The sequence below is a fragment of the Mangifera indica genome, chromosome 12 (genome assembly GCF_011075055.1).
Source record: "Mangifera indica cultivar Alphonso chromosome 12, CATAS_Mindica_2.1, whole genome shotgun sequence".
NCBI classification, from domain to species: Eukaryota; Viridiplantae; Streptophyta; class Magnoliopsida; order Sapindales; family Anacardiaceae; genus Mangifera; species Mangifera indica.
The window spans coordinates 12673341-12690276 of record NC_058148.1 but is presented as its reverse complement, the minus strand read 5'-3'; the positions used below and the strand labels follow the sequence as shown (position 1 = coordinate 12690276).

At 33.0% G+C, this 16936-nt stretch overlaps 2 protein-coding genes across 4 annotated transcripts; both read left to right on the top strand.

The window, feature by feature from the left end:
* The first annotated feature begins 1474 nt into the window (after positions 1–1474).
* On the top strand, positions 1475–4105 carry LOC123192596 (CRIB domain-containing protein RIC10-like). Of its 3 annotated transcripts, none has more exons than XM_044605200.1 (6): positions 1475–1507; positions 1622–1756; positions 2001–2119; positions 2200–2297; positions 2404–2497; positions 3436–4105. In XM_044605200.1, the coding sequence occupies exons 3-6, from the start codon at positions 2062–2064 to the stop codon at positions 3633–3635; spliced, it is 450 nt and encodes a 149-aa protein (XP_044461135.1). In that variant the 5' UTR covers positions 1475–1507; positions 1622–1756; positions 2001–2061; the 3' UTR covers positions 3636–4105. The 3 variants fall into 3 exon arrangements, with proteins under 3 accessions (XP_044461135.1, XP_044461136.1, XP_044461134.1); XM_044605201.1 differs by lacking the exon at positions 1475–1507 and adding an exon at positions 1828–1893 and having other exon boundaries at positions 1514–1756; XM_044605199.1 differs by lacking the exon at positions 1475–1507 and having other exon boundaries at positions 1514–1756.
* Positions 4106–11316: 7211 nt separating this feature from the next.
* Positions 11317–15714, top strand: LOC123192719 (homeobox-leucine zipper protein MERISTEM L1-like). Its single transcript, XM_044605360.1, has 12 exons — positions 11317–11714; positions 12178–12436; positions 12527–12644; positions 12831–13019; positions 13109–13549; positions 13644–13745; positions 13837–14037; positions 14125–14299; positions 14383–14654; positions 14727–14822; positions 14914–15300; positions 15378–15714. The coding sequence occupies exons 2-11, from the start codon at positions 12219–12221 to the stop codon at positions 15283–15285; spliced, it is 2184 nt and encodes a 727-aa protein (XP_044461295.1). The 5' UTR covers positions 11317–11714; positions 12178–12218; the 3' UTR covers positions 15286–15300; positions 15378–15714.
* Positions 15715–16936: the final 1222 nt, after the last annotated feature.

The following is a 16936-nucleotide window of genomic DNA, read 5'->3' as shown; positions in this document are numbered from 1 at the left end:
AATTGAATTACAAGGTATTAAACTACTTAATTATATAATAATATTAGTTAAATATTAATATTATGTATATTTATTTTATATATATAAATAGATAAATATTTATATGTGTTATCATATAATTGAATGTTATTTTATCTTTAATTTAAAATTACTTAATCACATAATAACACATATTAAATTTTGTCTCTTCTCAGTATCATAGTTGAATCACGTATCATATGATTCAATTTTCAAAAGTAAAATATTAACATATTAGTAAAAAAAATAAAAAATTTAATTGACATATCATTACTTTAAAAAAAAATCGTAAACACTTTTAAAAATTTAAAATTTATCATATATATATCTTTATTATATTATTATTTTATTTAAAAAAATATATCAATCTGTATCGGTAATATATATTATAATTTATCATATAATATATCAATTATATTATATTAATTTGATATATTTTATTATATATATTATTTTATATTTATATTATATCGTATTGTATCATAAAATTTATAATTTATAAGAAGGTACTTATAATTACATTCTTTGCGCGCGTGTGTTTGTATGTGTGTGTGTGTATATATATATATATTGGGGCCAAACGACAATTTCCCACCCAAGGTTTGATGTTTTCTCAAATGTCCCCTCTTTAACTATGGAAACACCAAACACCCACCTATGGCCGGTTAGATTTAACAAAACCCTAACGCCTGAAAATTTTATCTCTTTTTGCCTCCTTAAACTTTAAAAACTAAAATTTTTTCCTAGCCTAAGTTTTAAAAAATGGCAGTTTCACCCTAGGGTTTGGTTTTGAAATCTCCAACAACCGTTCCGGCTCTATTGCCGACGACCTCTCCCTCCCGAAGTAGTCTCTCCTTTCGACAAATGTTTTCCTCTCATTTGAAGGCTCGATCGACTTCGTCTTTGCCTTGGGAGACGAAGAACTTCATCGGGGAAGACGAAGTTCTTCATACGAAGTTCTTCGTCTTCCCAGCGAAGACGACGACTTCGTCTTCGCCCTTTGTCTTCCCCAACGAAGTTCTTCGTCTCCCAAGGTGAAGACAAAGCTGATCGAGCCTCCAAATAGGAGGAAAGCATTCGCCGAAAGGAGAGGCTGCTTCGGGAGGGAGAGGCCATCGGCAATGGAGCCTGAACGGTCGTCGGAGATTTCAAAACTAAACCCTAGGGTGAAACTGTCATTTTTTAAAACTTAGGCTGGGGGAAAATTTTAATTTTTAAAGTTTAGGGGGGCAAAATTAGATTCTATTTTAGTTTATTTTTAATATTATAGCAAAAATGACGATTTTACCCTTATCACCGTTAGAGTTTTGTTAAATCTAATCGGTCATGGGTGGGTGTTTAGTGTTTCCATAGTTAAAGGGTGAAAACTTTAGAAAACATCAAACCTTGGGTGGGAAATGGTGGTTTGGCCATATATTGGTGTTTTAATCGCTTAGCGGTAAGTAACACAGAAAGCACAGTTATTTTGTTTTTAAGGACTCTCTTCTTGGTAGAGTTTCATGCTCCCCACCTTCTTTCTCTTAAATCCATTTGTCCTTCTTTATCCTCTCATTTTCAATAAATCTTCACACATAATTGTCTCACTTCACCTCTTTTGTTTTAGCGTAACTGGGTTTCCATTTGTTTTGGAGAAGCTTTTGTTTTTGCACGTCAAGTCTTTTAGCACATTGTTGAAGAAGGGAGCTGCTTCTCATATTTCTTCTCTCTTCATTCCCTCTGCCCTTTTTCTTATTTTCAGGTATGCTATAAAATCATTCATGTATTAATTTTCTTCTTCTTCTGCTTCTTCTTGATCTCAGTTTCAATTAGATACCAATCGTCTTTCACGGGGTTTTCTGCTTCACGTGTAGTTAGTCTTCTCTTCTATGTTACGCAGTAACTTTTTCTCTTTGTATCGATTTCTTTTGGGTCATTTATTGTTGAAAACAAAGAAACAAATCCATATCTCAAGGAAAGACTACTGCTTTCTTTTCCTTTAACAGGCTGAACAAAGATCTCAATCGGCCGCTGCACGTTTCATAGCTGTTTCCTTCTATCTTTACCATGGGAACCAAAATGAAAGGCATATATAAAAGTTTCAAATTCATTTCCCAAATTTTTGGTAAGTCTCTTCTTTACTTACATTAATCTTTGTTGCTTAATTTGTCCTGGTTGAAGCTAATGGATGTGCTGCTGTTGTAGTTGTGAAGGAGCGAGAAATGGAAATCGGTTATCCAACTGATGTTAAACATGTGGCTCACATAGGTTGGGACGGCCAATCTAGTAGTGCACCCAGCTGGGTATGTAATGTAGTCCACATTTTTGTGCTTATTCATGCCTTGGGTTTGAATTTGTGTGTTGTTTACATCTTAAAAAATAGTTTTTCTGGGTGGGTAATCTATGCAGATGAATGATTTCAAGACAGCTCCCGATTTCTCAACATCAATTGGGAACCCAATGGACTCCAGTAATCTGTCACTTTCCACATGGTCCTCCCAAGGCATGTTATTTTACTTTACCTTCTCTTTTCTCTCCTTGTATATGCGAAGTTGGTGAGAAAATGACAAGATTATGTTCAGAAATCTAAATCATGCTTTCAATAAGTTATAAATAACCATGTGAGGTTTTCTAGGCAAGACAAAAGCAATAGGCCCTGCTCTCTTCACGGGTTAGATCGACTATTGAGGTGAATTGTGCATTATTGTTATGTCATATGGCAAGTAATTAAAAATAAGATTCCTTTCCCCCGATCTAGCAGAATCATTTGGCTGTTCTGTCACGGGATAAAACACTTGTCTAACAAGAGGGAATGTATGGACTTGTAGCCTAAACTAAAGACGTACTTGGGCGGTCCAAGCAAGAAAAAACAAGCTTGGGAGAATGTGATTCGGGTTCTTGTGACTGTAGATCAATTGAAACTTCCTATATCACATATTTTAATGAGGTTCCTGCTAATGAACTTCAATCTTGTTCTCCTATGGCTTACTGTGCTTTTCTGATGTTATTATTGCAAACAGAACAAGAGGGTTTACAATAAAGAATCCAGGATATTATAAGTGATCAACACCAGGCTGCACCATTGACATCTTAATATATTGCATACACATCTAGTGAGTTAGATTTATTTTGGTGGTTGAAATGATACTTGTGTCTTGTCATCCCATAATGTATCATTAGTAACAATCATGAACTTGATATGGACACTGAAACTTTTGGAGCTTTAGGTGGGTTTTCAGTGATCATCCTTATGAAGTCTAGTCGAGAAAATGTTATGATTGCTTGGTGAATTTTTACCGATGATCCCTGGAAACAAGACAGAAATGGTCTTATGATTTTTAATTATCATGGAATTGCTTGTTCTTTCTGGTGTTATAATATGCACATAATATTTGCAGTGTTAAGAACAAATGGTCATGGCCTTTTGTTTTGTGCTAACAGATTTTGAACAATCAACGGGAGGAAGATCAGCGTCTGATATATTTAAAGACATTCCACCTACAGATCTTCCAAATATTCCCAAGGAACAAAAGCGGAAAAAGAAATCATCAACTTCCTCTCCCAAGTGTGGATCCTCAAGATCTTCTCGAGCAGCTAAGTCGAAGACTACATACAATGAAATGGGGATGGCAAATATGTGAGTATAGACTTGGTGTCTGATTGTTAGGCTCGATACAGAGATCTGGTAACTACTTATGTGCATAGCTAATACTGCAAGTGTCCCCCTTTCATTGAATGACCTGTTTAGAAAGGCTACAATGAAAATGAACAAAACTTTTGTATAAATTTAAAGGAGGAGGAAACGAAATTAACTCGGGGAACACAAAGATGTTAGGGGAAGGGAAGAAAGGAATGATCACTGTTAAACAATGCCACTTGCTTAGATAGATCCGAATTTTTTATTTTGTGTTTATTAGACTTCAAAAAGAATATTAAGGAATTCTTGATGAACAGTGGTAAAAGATTTGGCTGATTTAGGTGTTTCTTGAAGGCGTTGAAAATGTATCGCAATGCTAGAATATGCAGTATATGTATACATTTCATTTGCAGTTTCAAATTCTTGAAACTAGCATCTATCATATGAAATCCCTGAACTTATTTTCTTCCCAGACGCCATAATTGTTTCAATTTCATTTCATTGTTATCTTCTGACTAAATTGCTGCAAGCACTGTTACATAAATATTTTTCTTTATTCCCCATATCTTAGTATTCTTTTGCAAGAGAAATAATTATACGCATTGCTTGAAACTAAAGAATTAAGGGGGTTTCCCTGTAGTGAAACTATTGTCTTTGCAGCTTTCACTCTTGAAAATGATTCCATGATTCTTTGTTATCCTTAAAGTAAGCTCTGTTTATCAAAATGCCGAAGTTTGAGCTCTAATTTGATGAGATTTGAGAAAATACCCAGGATGCAGTTTTTCGCTTGTGGGCTTGTAAATTGTTCAAAGAATATTATTGTTACTTTTTGGGTCAATACAACAGGTCGATGGATTGAAAGAATTCAATTGGTCCTCCTTAAATCATACATACTTAGGTCATGCCCTCTTCAGAAAAAAAAAAACTATCCAGATTACAATCCACATCTCTAAAATTCATACAAAGTTTTGAAATATTTTGGGCAAAATAACAATTTCCCACAGAACAACAATTTTCCATCTTTTATGTTTAAAATGACTATATTTCTACCTTATCTTAAATTTAACAATAAATTACATTAATTTTGTATAAAATTAATGAAAAGACAAAAGTATCGTAAACTCTCAGAAGTTTATGAATTTTGAGTAAAAAATATTTTCTCACCTAAAGTTTAGCCTAAAAACAATTTTCTAAAATACTTCGCATTCCTCCGTATTAACAGTTGTCATTTTTGGTCTTGACAAACTAATATACATCTGTTATTTTAATATTGTATCGTATATTATAAGATACTAATAATTATAATTAATTATGTCAATTAACAATAGATAAGATTTAGAAATAATTAATTTTCATTTTCCTTTTTAAGAAAACAGAGACAGGAAAACTCAAACAGTACAAAATTAAATCTCACTTTTCATTATTATTTTCTTACCATAGATCGAATCCACACTTCAACATATTTTTATTCTTGAAAATAGAATTTACAACTTATTCTGAACGTAATTTTAAATTAAAATAAAGATAGTAGAGTTTTGAAAAAGAAAGATCCCTGTATTGACTTTTGGTAAAAACTGAAAGGCAAAAATGACCCTTTTAGTAATTAAAGTTCAAAAACGCATGTATCTTTTTTTTCCTTAAATTTTGAAAAAGGATTTAAACATTTTTCACAACACTGGTAGACAAATAACTTAAGAATCGGTAGAGCCCGGCCCAACTTGAATAATTAAGTAGGTCAATTAAAATAAAATGAATAATATTATATGTATATATATTTTAAATATATAGAATAGATATATAAATTATATATTATTATATAATTAAATATTATTTTATATTTAATTTAAAATTATTTATAATAATATTTTTAAATAATAAGCGAAACTTGTAAGTAGGTTTGGATAAGAGTTGAGTCGAGCCTGAACATGGCCCAGCTCATTTTTAGCTCGTTTTCAATGAACCCAAGCTCGGGTTTGGGCTCAGATTCAGACTCGGGCTCGGGTTCGTCGAACTCGCTAAACACATATTCATGTTTGGCTCATTTCATAATTTTAGTGTTCGGATTCGACTCATACTTAGCTCGGGTTTGTGTGTTTAGACTCAGATTCGCTTTGGGCTCGTTTAACTTAAAACAAACAATATCGTTTGTTTTAAGTTAAATATTTTTTTATTTGAGTGCTCGGCTCACGAGCCAAACTCGGCTTATTTAACCGGTATTTAGAATCAGGTTCGTATTATTTTTTTGCTTAAAATTTAGGTTTGTGTTCGGGCTTGAGCTAGAGCTCATTCAAACAAAACTCATTTCGAATCTAAACAAACTCATTTCGAATCCCCCCTTACTTGGAAGGCATATATTTTTTACAATATATTCTGTATATACAGATTTAAATATTTCAATAAATACGCACATGCAAACGGGATCTTATTGGCAAGAGCAATGAATCAAATTGCCTGACAATGTTAACATTTCAGATAGAAAATTCCAAAATTTCAAATCAATACGTACAAATTTTTGACGTGAGGGTGCATTTAGAATCTGGTGAAATTTAATGATAGCCTTATAATGTTTTACCTTTCTCCTGTTGCTTTCAGCTCCAAAATCTCGGTCAGGTTTCCTGTCTGTGACCCACAATTGCTTGTTGTTTCTTGATAAAATTAAACTATTATATTATTTATATATAACTTATTTTATTAATTTTTATTAAATATATGTAACGATTGCTTGCTCTCTCTTGACAAAATTGCTTTGGTTTGCAAATCAAAGATACGTTACAATAAATGTAGAAACCTACATACATTTATTCTCATGAGAATTAATAGTAGAACTTGCAGTAAAGGAAGTTGGTGTCTCTCTTTAAATAGAAAGCATGGGTATATTTAATTTAATTTAACAGTGTACATATATGAAATAAACTTAAGAATAAATTTAAATTAAAAGTGTTACTTACTTAGATAGCTTATAAGAATTCTTTCATCTTATAATCAACTTAAATTATATATTAAATTAACCGGCAATCGTTTCAGGATGGGTTAGGCAGCCGGAACGACCCAAATTGTATATAAGAAAAACAAAACCAACAGGTGTTACTTACAAAGAGCTCTTTCGATAGTCTTAAATTTGGATTTAGTGTAACTGGTGGAAACATTAATTAAACATTTATATACCTTTCTTGTGAAACATAAACTAGATGTCTGATAAAAGAAAATTTAAATACGGGGAGCAGAAGGAATTCTTGAGAGAATACACCTAAGGGGAATTTAATAGATTGCAATTGTTATATATCAGCTATGGGCTCAGAGAAATCCATAATTTCATGAAAAAAATGGTTCTGAAATGCTGGCGTACCAAACAACATGTCACCTTAATTTTTCACCTTACTTTGGTCCCAACTTTAAAGAAATCTTTTATTATATCCTGTACAGGTTATTTCAAACAACGTTCTTTGCAGAAAGAAAGCATAATTAATGGGAACACAAAAGCAACTGGAAATATAGTTAGTTTATTTAAAGAAAGGAACATGGAAATGCTTCTTAAGGCAATGGCTAGGGGGTGGGTGGGTGGGTGGGTGGGAGAAATGAATACATTCTCAGGTTATGTAAGATTATGAGGATACTTTTCTTGTCTTTTATCACTGAAATAAATAGGGTCATCTATGTTCTCAAATACGAGACCAAATTAGATTCTTGAAAGTAACCAGTGAAAGCAATGTGGGAGAGTAATGCATCTTACCAGCTTAATGTATCCCATTCGCAGAGATACAGTATTAATTTGATGGCCGTAAAGAATAAAGTGGGCTATCTATCTTCATTATGAAGTGGTAACGATCATAGCACTAGCTTTTCTTTTCTTTTTTTTTTTTTTTTGTTTCAATCATATTGTTTTTTGGTCTTGCTTATATAATTAATTATTCTATTTGTAACCAAATACAAAATGATTGGTTAGGGTTTCGTGTGCTCATCACCAATAACTCATTAATGTTGATATAATCACATATAATCAAACCTTAACCAATCCAAATTAGCAATCAAGTAGTGTACTCTGTAGTGTACTCTATAATCTTTAGAAGGCATTAATAAATTTATTTTTATTAGTTTTTTTTTTAATAAAAAATTTATCTATATTTATTGAATGGATAAACTCGAAATATAATGACAAACCTATAACTATTACACTAGATAAACTAAGGTTTCATAAATATAATAAAAATTTGAGATAAAAAACATTAAAAATCATCTAAACATCTTCAAGATATGATAATTGCATAGAAAAATAAGAAATTTCTTAATGCACAGAATAATCATTGATCCTGCGCAGATAAAATCAAAGGCAAAGAATTTGATTGGTGATAACAAATTTGTAGGTCCAACACATTTCAGTGAACCCAAGAATGTTAATGAAGTAACATCTCAGCCTAATTGGTTCAGGGCTGTGGAAAAAGAGTATGAAGCTCTTATAATCAATACCTAGACACTTGTTTTTGCATGCATCTAGTAGCTAACATGTAGTAGAGCATAAGTGGGTATTTAGAAGGAACTTGAATGATGATGGTGCCTTTAAGAAATTGAAAGCTAAACTGGTTGCAAAAGAATCCCAAGAATTTACTCCTTAGACACTCTCAACCCATTTATTATAATTAGAGTTACGCTCACTCTTCTTGTGACTTATGAGTAGAAAATATGTCAAATCAATATTAATAATATATTCTCAATGAAGACTGACAATAAAAGGTTTACATGTCAAAATACATTTCACAATGTCAAGGTTTTGTTGACAAAGTACATCTTGATTATGTCTGCAAACTAATGAAAGTCTTCATAGGCTAAAACAAACTCTTGGAGCTTAAATAAATGAGAAGCTTAAAAAGGGATAGAGGTTTTATAAATTCAAGGAAATAGAGAAAAAGTGTTTGGTCACTGGTGTTGTAATTAGTCTCTAATCACGAAAACTCGAATTGGTTGGAATAAGGTGATACTTCCTTAACAAATATTTCATGGGCAGGACAGGAGAGTATCTTATAATTAAATGAAATAACATATTAAAATAAAGAAAACAAGATATGCAGAAGGTTTAAAAAACACAGTGAGAAAAAAATTAAAATAATATATTAGAAACGAAAATGGAGCATAGGTACAATTGTAAGGTGTCCTCTCCCAATGGGGTTTAAAAAAATATATTTTTAGTTCAATATATAATTGATTTTAATTTAATATAACAATCTAATTTAAATAAAAAAATTTTATTATTTAAAAAAAATACAAATTAAACTATAAAAAATTTATAAATAACATAAAAATTAAATTTCTTAAATTATTAAACCTGTCTTACATCAAAATCTATTTAAGAAGGGATGTTCCTGCTGGTCGCTTTTGTCCTTTAGGGCACCATCGCATTTAGATGCACCTGTTATCTTGCTAAACGTACGTTTATCTCTTCATTGGCCTATGGCCCTTTGCCTTTGAGAAACTACGTCCAACAAGTTTCGAATTTATTGACATTAAAGACTGGTTGATGCGAAAGAATTAATTTCATTTAATTATTTGATGGCAGGACGTGTTTAATTAATCAGACTGACATCACTGAATTATCTCATATATATTTTATATATATATATTTGCTCAAGAAAAATTCGTTTTGAGAAATAGTTTATGTAATTCTTTGAGACTGAGAATAATGATACGCATCTACTTCTTCAAGTAGTTGCGGCTGCTGGTGAAGCTTCTTAATTAATACAATAAAATTATCGACAATATTATACATATTTTTTTGTAAATATATAATTTTATTAACATTTATATATATTATTTTATTTATTTAATTATATAATAATATATATATATATATATAAATATATACATATTGTATATTTAAAATATATATATATAATTTTATTATAAAATTATTTACACAAATAATTTTAACTTCAATATCCTGCCACTTCCTCTGACATCATCTCTAATGATTTCTCCTTTCCAATGGTTTCTCTTTCTCTAGTGGTATGCCTTAACGTCTTTTCTCCCTCTAGTGGTCATACATCACTTGTTGAGGAAGACAATCATCTTTCGAAAAAAATGAGTCATATTCTTCTTCCAGACAACTTGTCTTCTTCTAGGAAGGCAACCATCTTCTTAGATGAAGAAAAGATCTCTCATCTTTCCAACAAAATTTTGAGTCTTTCTAATTTGAATAACCAATCAGAGGAGGAAGAGATGATGAGAGAGACATAATTAGAGAAAGAGAAAATGTCAAGAGGGAAAGGATGCCAGCAATAGCATTGAAGATGTCATCGAAAATTGAAAACTAAACCCTAGAGGGAAAATATTGTTTTTTAAAACTTGGTTTAGATGAAAATTGTTAGCTTTTAGGATTTAAAGAGGGAAAATGAAATAAAATTTTAAAAAGTTAAAATTCTATTAACTTTAACTGTTTATGGATAGGTAAATGAGATTTTCATAGTTAGCGGATAGAAACTTGAAAAATTAGCAAACTTTAGGTGTGAATTAGTCCTTTGGCCTTCTCATTTCTCTGAAACATATATTCTTTTCACAGTGACCACATACATAACATAATACACTACCAATATTTGCTACATTCATGTTCAAGTTAAAACTTCTGGTAAAAGTCATATACAAAAAGACTTCTTATAACACAATCAGACCAAGAAAATAAACATAGGACAATCAGAAATATATTGAATGTAATTAAACGTTATGTTTTGTATATGTTTTCATCTTCAATAAAATTATATATATAAATAGTAATATATCGTCATTAAATATTATTTCATATTTAATTATCATTATTTACTCTAGTTAGCTTATAAGAAAATTATATGATGACATATATTTATTTATAAGTAAAGTTGTACACATTATTTATTGAGGTAGTATTTCTTCTTTCATCTTATTAAACTATGTTAATGTTGCCCCTAAAAAATGATTTTCTTGCGCAGTACCTGTGTGAAGGCAGTAAATAATTCAGCCAATTAACTATGTCCAACTAAAATAGAAATGTAAACCTCCTTTGCAATTACACCTCTCACCCGCCATGAATAATATGTATGCAGTTACGGCAATAACCATTATACTTCTTGCTACAGGCATCAACATAGATATAAATTTACATGGTTGAAGGTATATTTACAAGCATTACGTTGAAAATATTTTGCAGTGAAAACAGTGAAAATTTGAAAGTGTCTGAATCCTACTCGTAATAATACTGGCAATTCATGTCACCATACCAACTTGAGACAGAAAAATTTAAGCAATAAAATCCTCTCTCATCCCTTGCAATTACACCTCTCACCCGCCATTAATACTGTTACATCTTCTCAATACGCTCTGTAATAACTCCCTTTCTGTCACATGCAGCCTCTAGTCTCCCCTTTCTCTCTCTTTCTCCTTTGATTTATCTTCTCTTTCCGTCCTCCCGTTTCTTTTTCTTACCTGTACTCCTCCTTTGTTCAACCACGTCCAAACTACAGCTGTTTTCTGGCTGCACAAACGTGGAATAAAGATGTATTAACTTCAAAGCTTCTTTGTTAGTAAGTTTATTAAAAGAAAAAACCCCTTGAATCTTTTGAAAACCTTCATTTTTATTTTCTAAACAATACATGCTAAAAATATATTCTGTAATCTCTCTCTTTTAGGCTTTTATTTTTACCGAAAACTCTACGTTCTTATTTGGCTGAGAACGAGAGAGAGAGAAAGGGGGAGGTGGGACGCAGTGGAATCTTAGTGGTCGCTATAGTCTTTGCTATTGAAGTTGAAATTTGTGCGTCAAAGAGCGGTGGGGTGTTGTTTTTGGGGTGGTTTAGTGTCAACTCTTGATGGTACTTTTTGGCACGTTGGAGATAAAAAGTTAAAATTTTTTTTTGTTTTTTGATAGGCCAAAACCTCAGTCTTTTCTGCTGCTTTGCAACTTGTAAAACTCTCATTCATCTGCTCAGTGAAAATCAGAAAATCTAATAAAATCAGCACCAACCGGCATCAATCTTATGTAACTATCGACAAAACCTAATAACAAGGGGAAGAGAGATAGAGACGTGTTCTGATTAGAGTTTGAGGCTGATTATATCCTTTTAAGGTAGTTTTTAATTATTTCCTTTTGCCCTTCTCCATATACTCAGCTCTTCCTGACGGTCATCGATTCCTATGGATTTTTTAATATTATTGTGATTATATCATTATTGCATATTGGGTAAATATATAACTTCTATATGGTCGTGTTATTGTTTTTCCTTTCTCATACATTCATGCATAATCTGCAAGTAAATTAGTATCAATTAGATTGGGTTTTCGGGGTTTAGGCATGTATACAAAATATCACTATCAAAATCATTCACTATAGAACAAGAAACCTTTCAATTTTATTTGGAAGAGAAAGAAAGTTGCACATAATATGGTTAAAAAAATCTCCCTTGTACTTGAAAGTTACATGCCTTTGAAAGTGAACGCTTTCTTCTAGTAGTACCTCTTTTTTATTTGTTTATTCCCTTCCGCTGACGTTATATGGGTTGAGTAGTTAGTCTTTTTAGTTGTGTTTGCAGATCAAGAGTTTCTAGCGTTATATATTTACGAAGTGGTGGAGATGTTTCAGCCAAACATGTTTGAGAGTCACCTTTTGTTTGATATGACGACGAAAAGCTCTGAAAGTGATTTGGGGAAGCCAAAAGACGACGATTACGAGACTAAATCTGGTACCGAAATAATGGACGTTCCCTCTGGTGATGATCAAGATCCTAGCCAACGAGCTAAAAAGAAGCGTTACCATCGCCACACTCAGCATCAAATACAGGAAATGGAAGCGTAAGCATCAATATTATCGCCTTATTGTGCACACTTGAGTACGCGTGACAGAGTACTTTAATTCTTCTAAGTTTTTTTTTTTTTCTTCAGTTTCTTCAATGAGTGCCCTCACCCCGACGACAAGCAAAGGAAGGAGTTGAGCCGGGAGCTGGGTTTAGAGCCTTTGCAGGTCAAATTTTGGTTTCAAAACAAGCGCACACAAATGAAGGTAACGTATCTGCAAAATATATTTCTTTTCTAACGTTTTAGGCTTTTTCCCAAAACGATTTTCATGCTTAAAGACACTCCGTTGACTTTCCTTATTCTGTCATGGATTTTTATCATCTTCTTGTGAGACTATTTGGTATGTGGTTAGCTAATATTTCGCAACACTTGTTTGCTGACTCCATCGCAGGCCCAAAATGAACGCAACGAGAATCAAATTCTAAAGGCTGAGAATGAAAAACTTCGTGCTGAGAACAATCGGTACAAAGACGCCCTTGGTAATGCCTCTTGCCCCAACTGTGGAGGCCCAGCCGCTCTCGGTGAGATGTCCTTTGATGAGCAGCATTTGAGAATTGAGAATGCTCGTTTAAGAGAAGAGGTGATCGCAAAACGGAACAGACTCAAAAAAAACTGGCATCCAGTCTTTTATATCAATATATAGTTAATATATGTGTTGTTTGCTTGCAGATTGATAGAATATCTGGGATTGCTACCAACTATGTTGGAAAGCCCTTGACTTCATTTTCTCACGTTTCTCCTCACTTACCTTCCCGTTCTCTTGACCCTGGGTTTAGCAATCTCGGGAGCCAATCAGGCTTTGTAGGGGAGATGTATGGGAGTGGTGATCACCTTCTTAGGTCAATATCTGGGCCTGCGGAGGCAGACAAGCCAATGATTGTTGAGCTAGCCGTTGCAGCCATGGAAGAACTAATGAGAATGGCTCAGGCGGGAGAACCCTTGTGGGTTCCTGGAGAGCACTCCGCGGAGATTTTAAACGAAGACGAGTACTTGAGAACATTCCCTAGGGGAATTGGTCCAAAACCCTTGGGGTTTAAATCAGAAGCTTCACGGGATTTTGCAGTTGTCATCATGAATCATATTAACCTTGTTGAGATTCTCATGGATGTCGTAAGTTTAATTCTCTCCTCAATGCTCGGTTTTGTTATATAAATGTCAAGATCTAACCAAAATCTATCTCTTTAATTTGTTTAAATGCTTTCAGAATCAATGGTCAAGTGTGTTTTGCGGTATTGTTTCAAGAGCTATGACCCTAGAAGTCTTGTCAACTGGAGTAGCAGGGAACTACAATGGGGCCTTGCAAGTGGTACTTAATTAATACAATTGATTTTTGGGGCAACTAACTTGTTAAGCAGAGCTAATTACCTTTTTTTTTTCGTTTTCAAATTTTCTTTTAGATGACGGCTGAGTTCCAGGTCCCATCACCTCTAGTACCCACTCGTGAAAATTACTTTGTAAGGTATTGTAAGCAGCATCTTGATGGAACATGGGCAGTGGTTGATGTTTCCTTAGACAATTTACGCCCTGGTGCAATATCCAAGTGTCGAAGAAGGCCATCAGGATGTTTAATACAAGAATTGCCAAATGGTTACTCAAAGGTGCATAATACTACTTAATTAATTAATAATAATTAATCTTATAATGAATCTCAGTTCTAATTGTGACATGGGTTGATGATTATTTAGGTCATATGGGTTGAACATGTCGAAGTGGATGATAGATCCGTCCACAATATCTACAGACCTCTAGTTAATTGCGGCCTTGCTTTTGGGGCAAAACGTTGGGTGGCTACATTAGATCGACAATGCGAGCGTCTAGCAAGTACAATGGCAAGTAACATTCCAGCAGGAGACCTCTGTGGTAAAACACTTTATTCTTTTCAATTTCTTGACATAGATTAATAAAGATGAAATTCAGTTGAAGCCTTCAAATTTATTGTGCAGTGATAACAAGCCCAGAAGGGAGGAAGAGTATGTTGAAGTTGGCAGAAAGAATGGTGACTAGTTTTTGTACTGGTGTTGGTGCGTCTACTGCACACGCTTGGACAACGTTATCAACAACAGGCTCTGAAGACGTTAGGGTGATGACCAGGAAGAGTATGGATGATCCTGGCAGGCCTCCTTGTATTGTTCTAAGCGCTGCCACTTCCTTCTGGATTTCAGTTCCTCCAAAGAGGGTCTTCGATTTCCTTCGCGATGAGAACTCTCGTAGTGAGGTATATATAAAAATATTTTCATTTTGTTAACTACAAGTTAGAATTAAGAAACATTTTATCCTCAATTTACAGTGGGACATCCTCTCAAATGGTGGCCTAGTTCAAGAAATGGCTCACATCGCAAATGGACGAGACCCAGGAAACTGTGTTTCTTTATTGCGCGTAAACGTAAGTGCTTCAGATTTATCTTAAAAACATGGTTCAACTAATGTAGCTCAGTAGTTAAACCATTATACATCTATATTTGAGAAAATTGCAGAGTGCAAACTCAAACCAGAGCAACATGCTAGTACTACAAGAAAGCTGCATCGATTCTACAGGGTTATATGTGATATACGCTCCGGTTGATATAGCTGCCATGAATATGGTCTTAAGCGGTGGCGACCCAGATTATGTTGCTCTTCTGCCATCAGGTTTTGCTATACTTCCTGATGGCCGAGGTTCACTTGGAGGAGGAGGAATTCTTGACGTTGGCTCCAGTGGTTCTCTTCTTACAGTTGCATTTCAGATCTTAGTCGACTCAGTTCCAACGGCAAAACTCTCTCTTGGATCAGTGGCAACAGTAAACAGTCTAATAAAATGCACAGTTGAAAGGATCAAAGCAGCGGTGATATCTGACAATGCACAATAAGTAGAATAACTTGAGGTGAGTAAAGTTGCCTTTTTCATCATTTCCATGCTTTGATCCGTTTTATGTTTTGACATTTCTATATCGTGTTGCAGCCAAAACTAGAATAAAGAAGGCAGGAAAGAAGCAAGAATTTGGCACTTGGCCTAAGAAAGATCCTTGCCTCATGAATATTTTTCTGGGTTGAGAAGTTACCTTAGAAGATTAAAAAGGATGGGGTATTGACTTAGGCAACAAATTAAGATTAGATGAAAATGAAGTAAGACCTTGTTATATTTTGTTACAATAACTATGTTTTGTTTAGAGCAGTCTTGTTAGGGCCCTAAGGAGTGGTAACGGTAATATTTTCCTTATGTTTAGCGTCTGTGAGTTCTTAATGAGGCACTAGTTTGAACTTTATTTATTAACAACATATGATTATGTGTTTTGGTAGATTTAAATTTGCATTCGCATCGAATTTTTTATGTACATACTTTTGATACATAATTTAAATATACAGATAATATGTCATCACGTGATTGAAAATTATTTTATCTTTAATTCAAGATTATTCAATCACATAATGACATATTATTTATATGCCTAAATTATATATAAAAAATATATATACACATAATTTTATAATCTAAATTAATGATCTTAAATAAAGATGACCCATTTGAGATGAGTTAAACTTTATCCATATACCAAAGTAATTAAAGAGTGTTATATAAGGATTATCTCTTTTTTTTTTTTTTATGAAATATTTTAGTACCTAAATAATTTTATTTATAAGAAAAAATATCTCGAAAGAGAAATGATTAAGGATTAGTCCATATTTTTGGCACATTAATTAAAATAACCAACTTTCTATGTATTAGTTAAAAAATAATCAAAATTTTTAACTAATTAATTACCTGTTTACAGTTTTTGATTACATGATTAAATGCATATAATATTATATAATTAAATAATTTTAAATTAATAATAAAATAATATTTAATTATATAATGATGCATCAATAATAAAATAAAAAATCTATTCAAATTTGTAAACTATCATTAACCCTTGTAATGTAGAATATCAAAGGGTAATTAATTAAAATAAGTAAAATTTTAAGCGTTTATATGTTTTTAGGCCACCCTAGAAAAGTTTTACCAAAATAAGCAAACTGTATTTTTTTTTACCCTTTTTACCCTTATGTTGAAAAACCAAGTAAAAATATTTTTTCTAAGAATGTGCGTCGGTTTATGATGGTTACGATGATGGCTAGGGATTTTACACTGAAACCCTAAATATGTCGAATTATGTATATGAATGTTTTTGAATGTTTCGAACGCTTAAAATGATGTAGTTTCAATGTTAAGGATGTCTGGAAGTGTAGCCGTTGAGAGACAAAAGCGCGCAAATTTACAGTGTCACATAAACTGCGCAAATTTACAGTGCTGCGCAAACTGCGCAAATCGCGCAAACACTGTTTACACCGCGCAAACCTGTTCACATTGCGCAAACACTGATTACATCGCGCAAAAGTAGATATCATAGTCTGTGAACAGTATTTTTTGCGCGATTTTGCAAGCAATTTGCGCGATGTGAGTAGTATTTGCGCAGTTTGCGTGACACTGTTCACAGTTTGCGCGATACTGTTCACTTTTTGCGTGACACTGTTCATTTT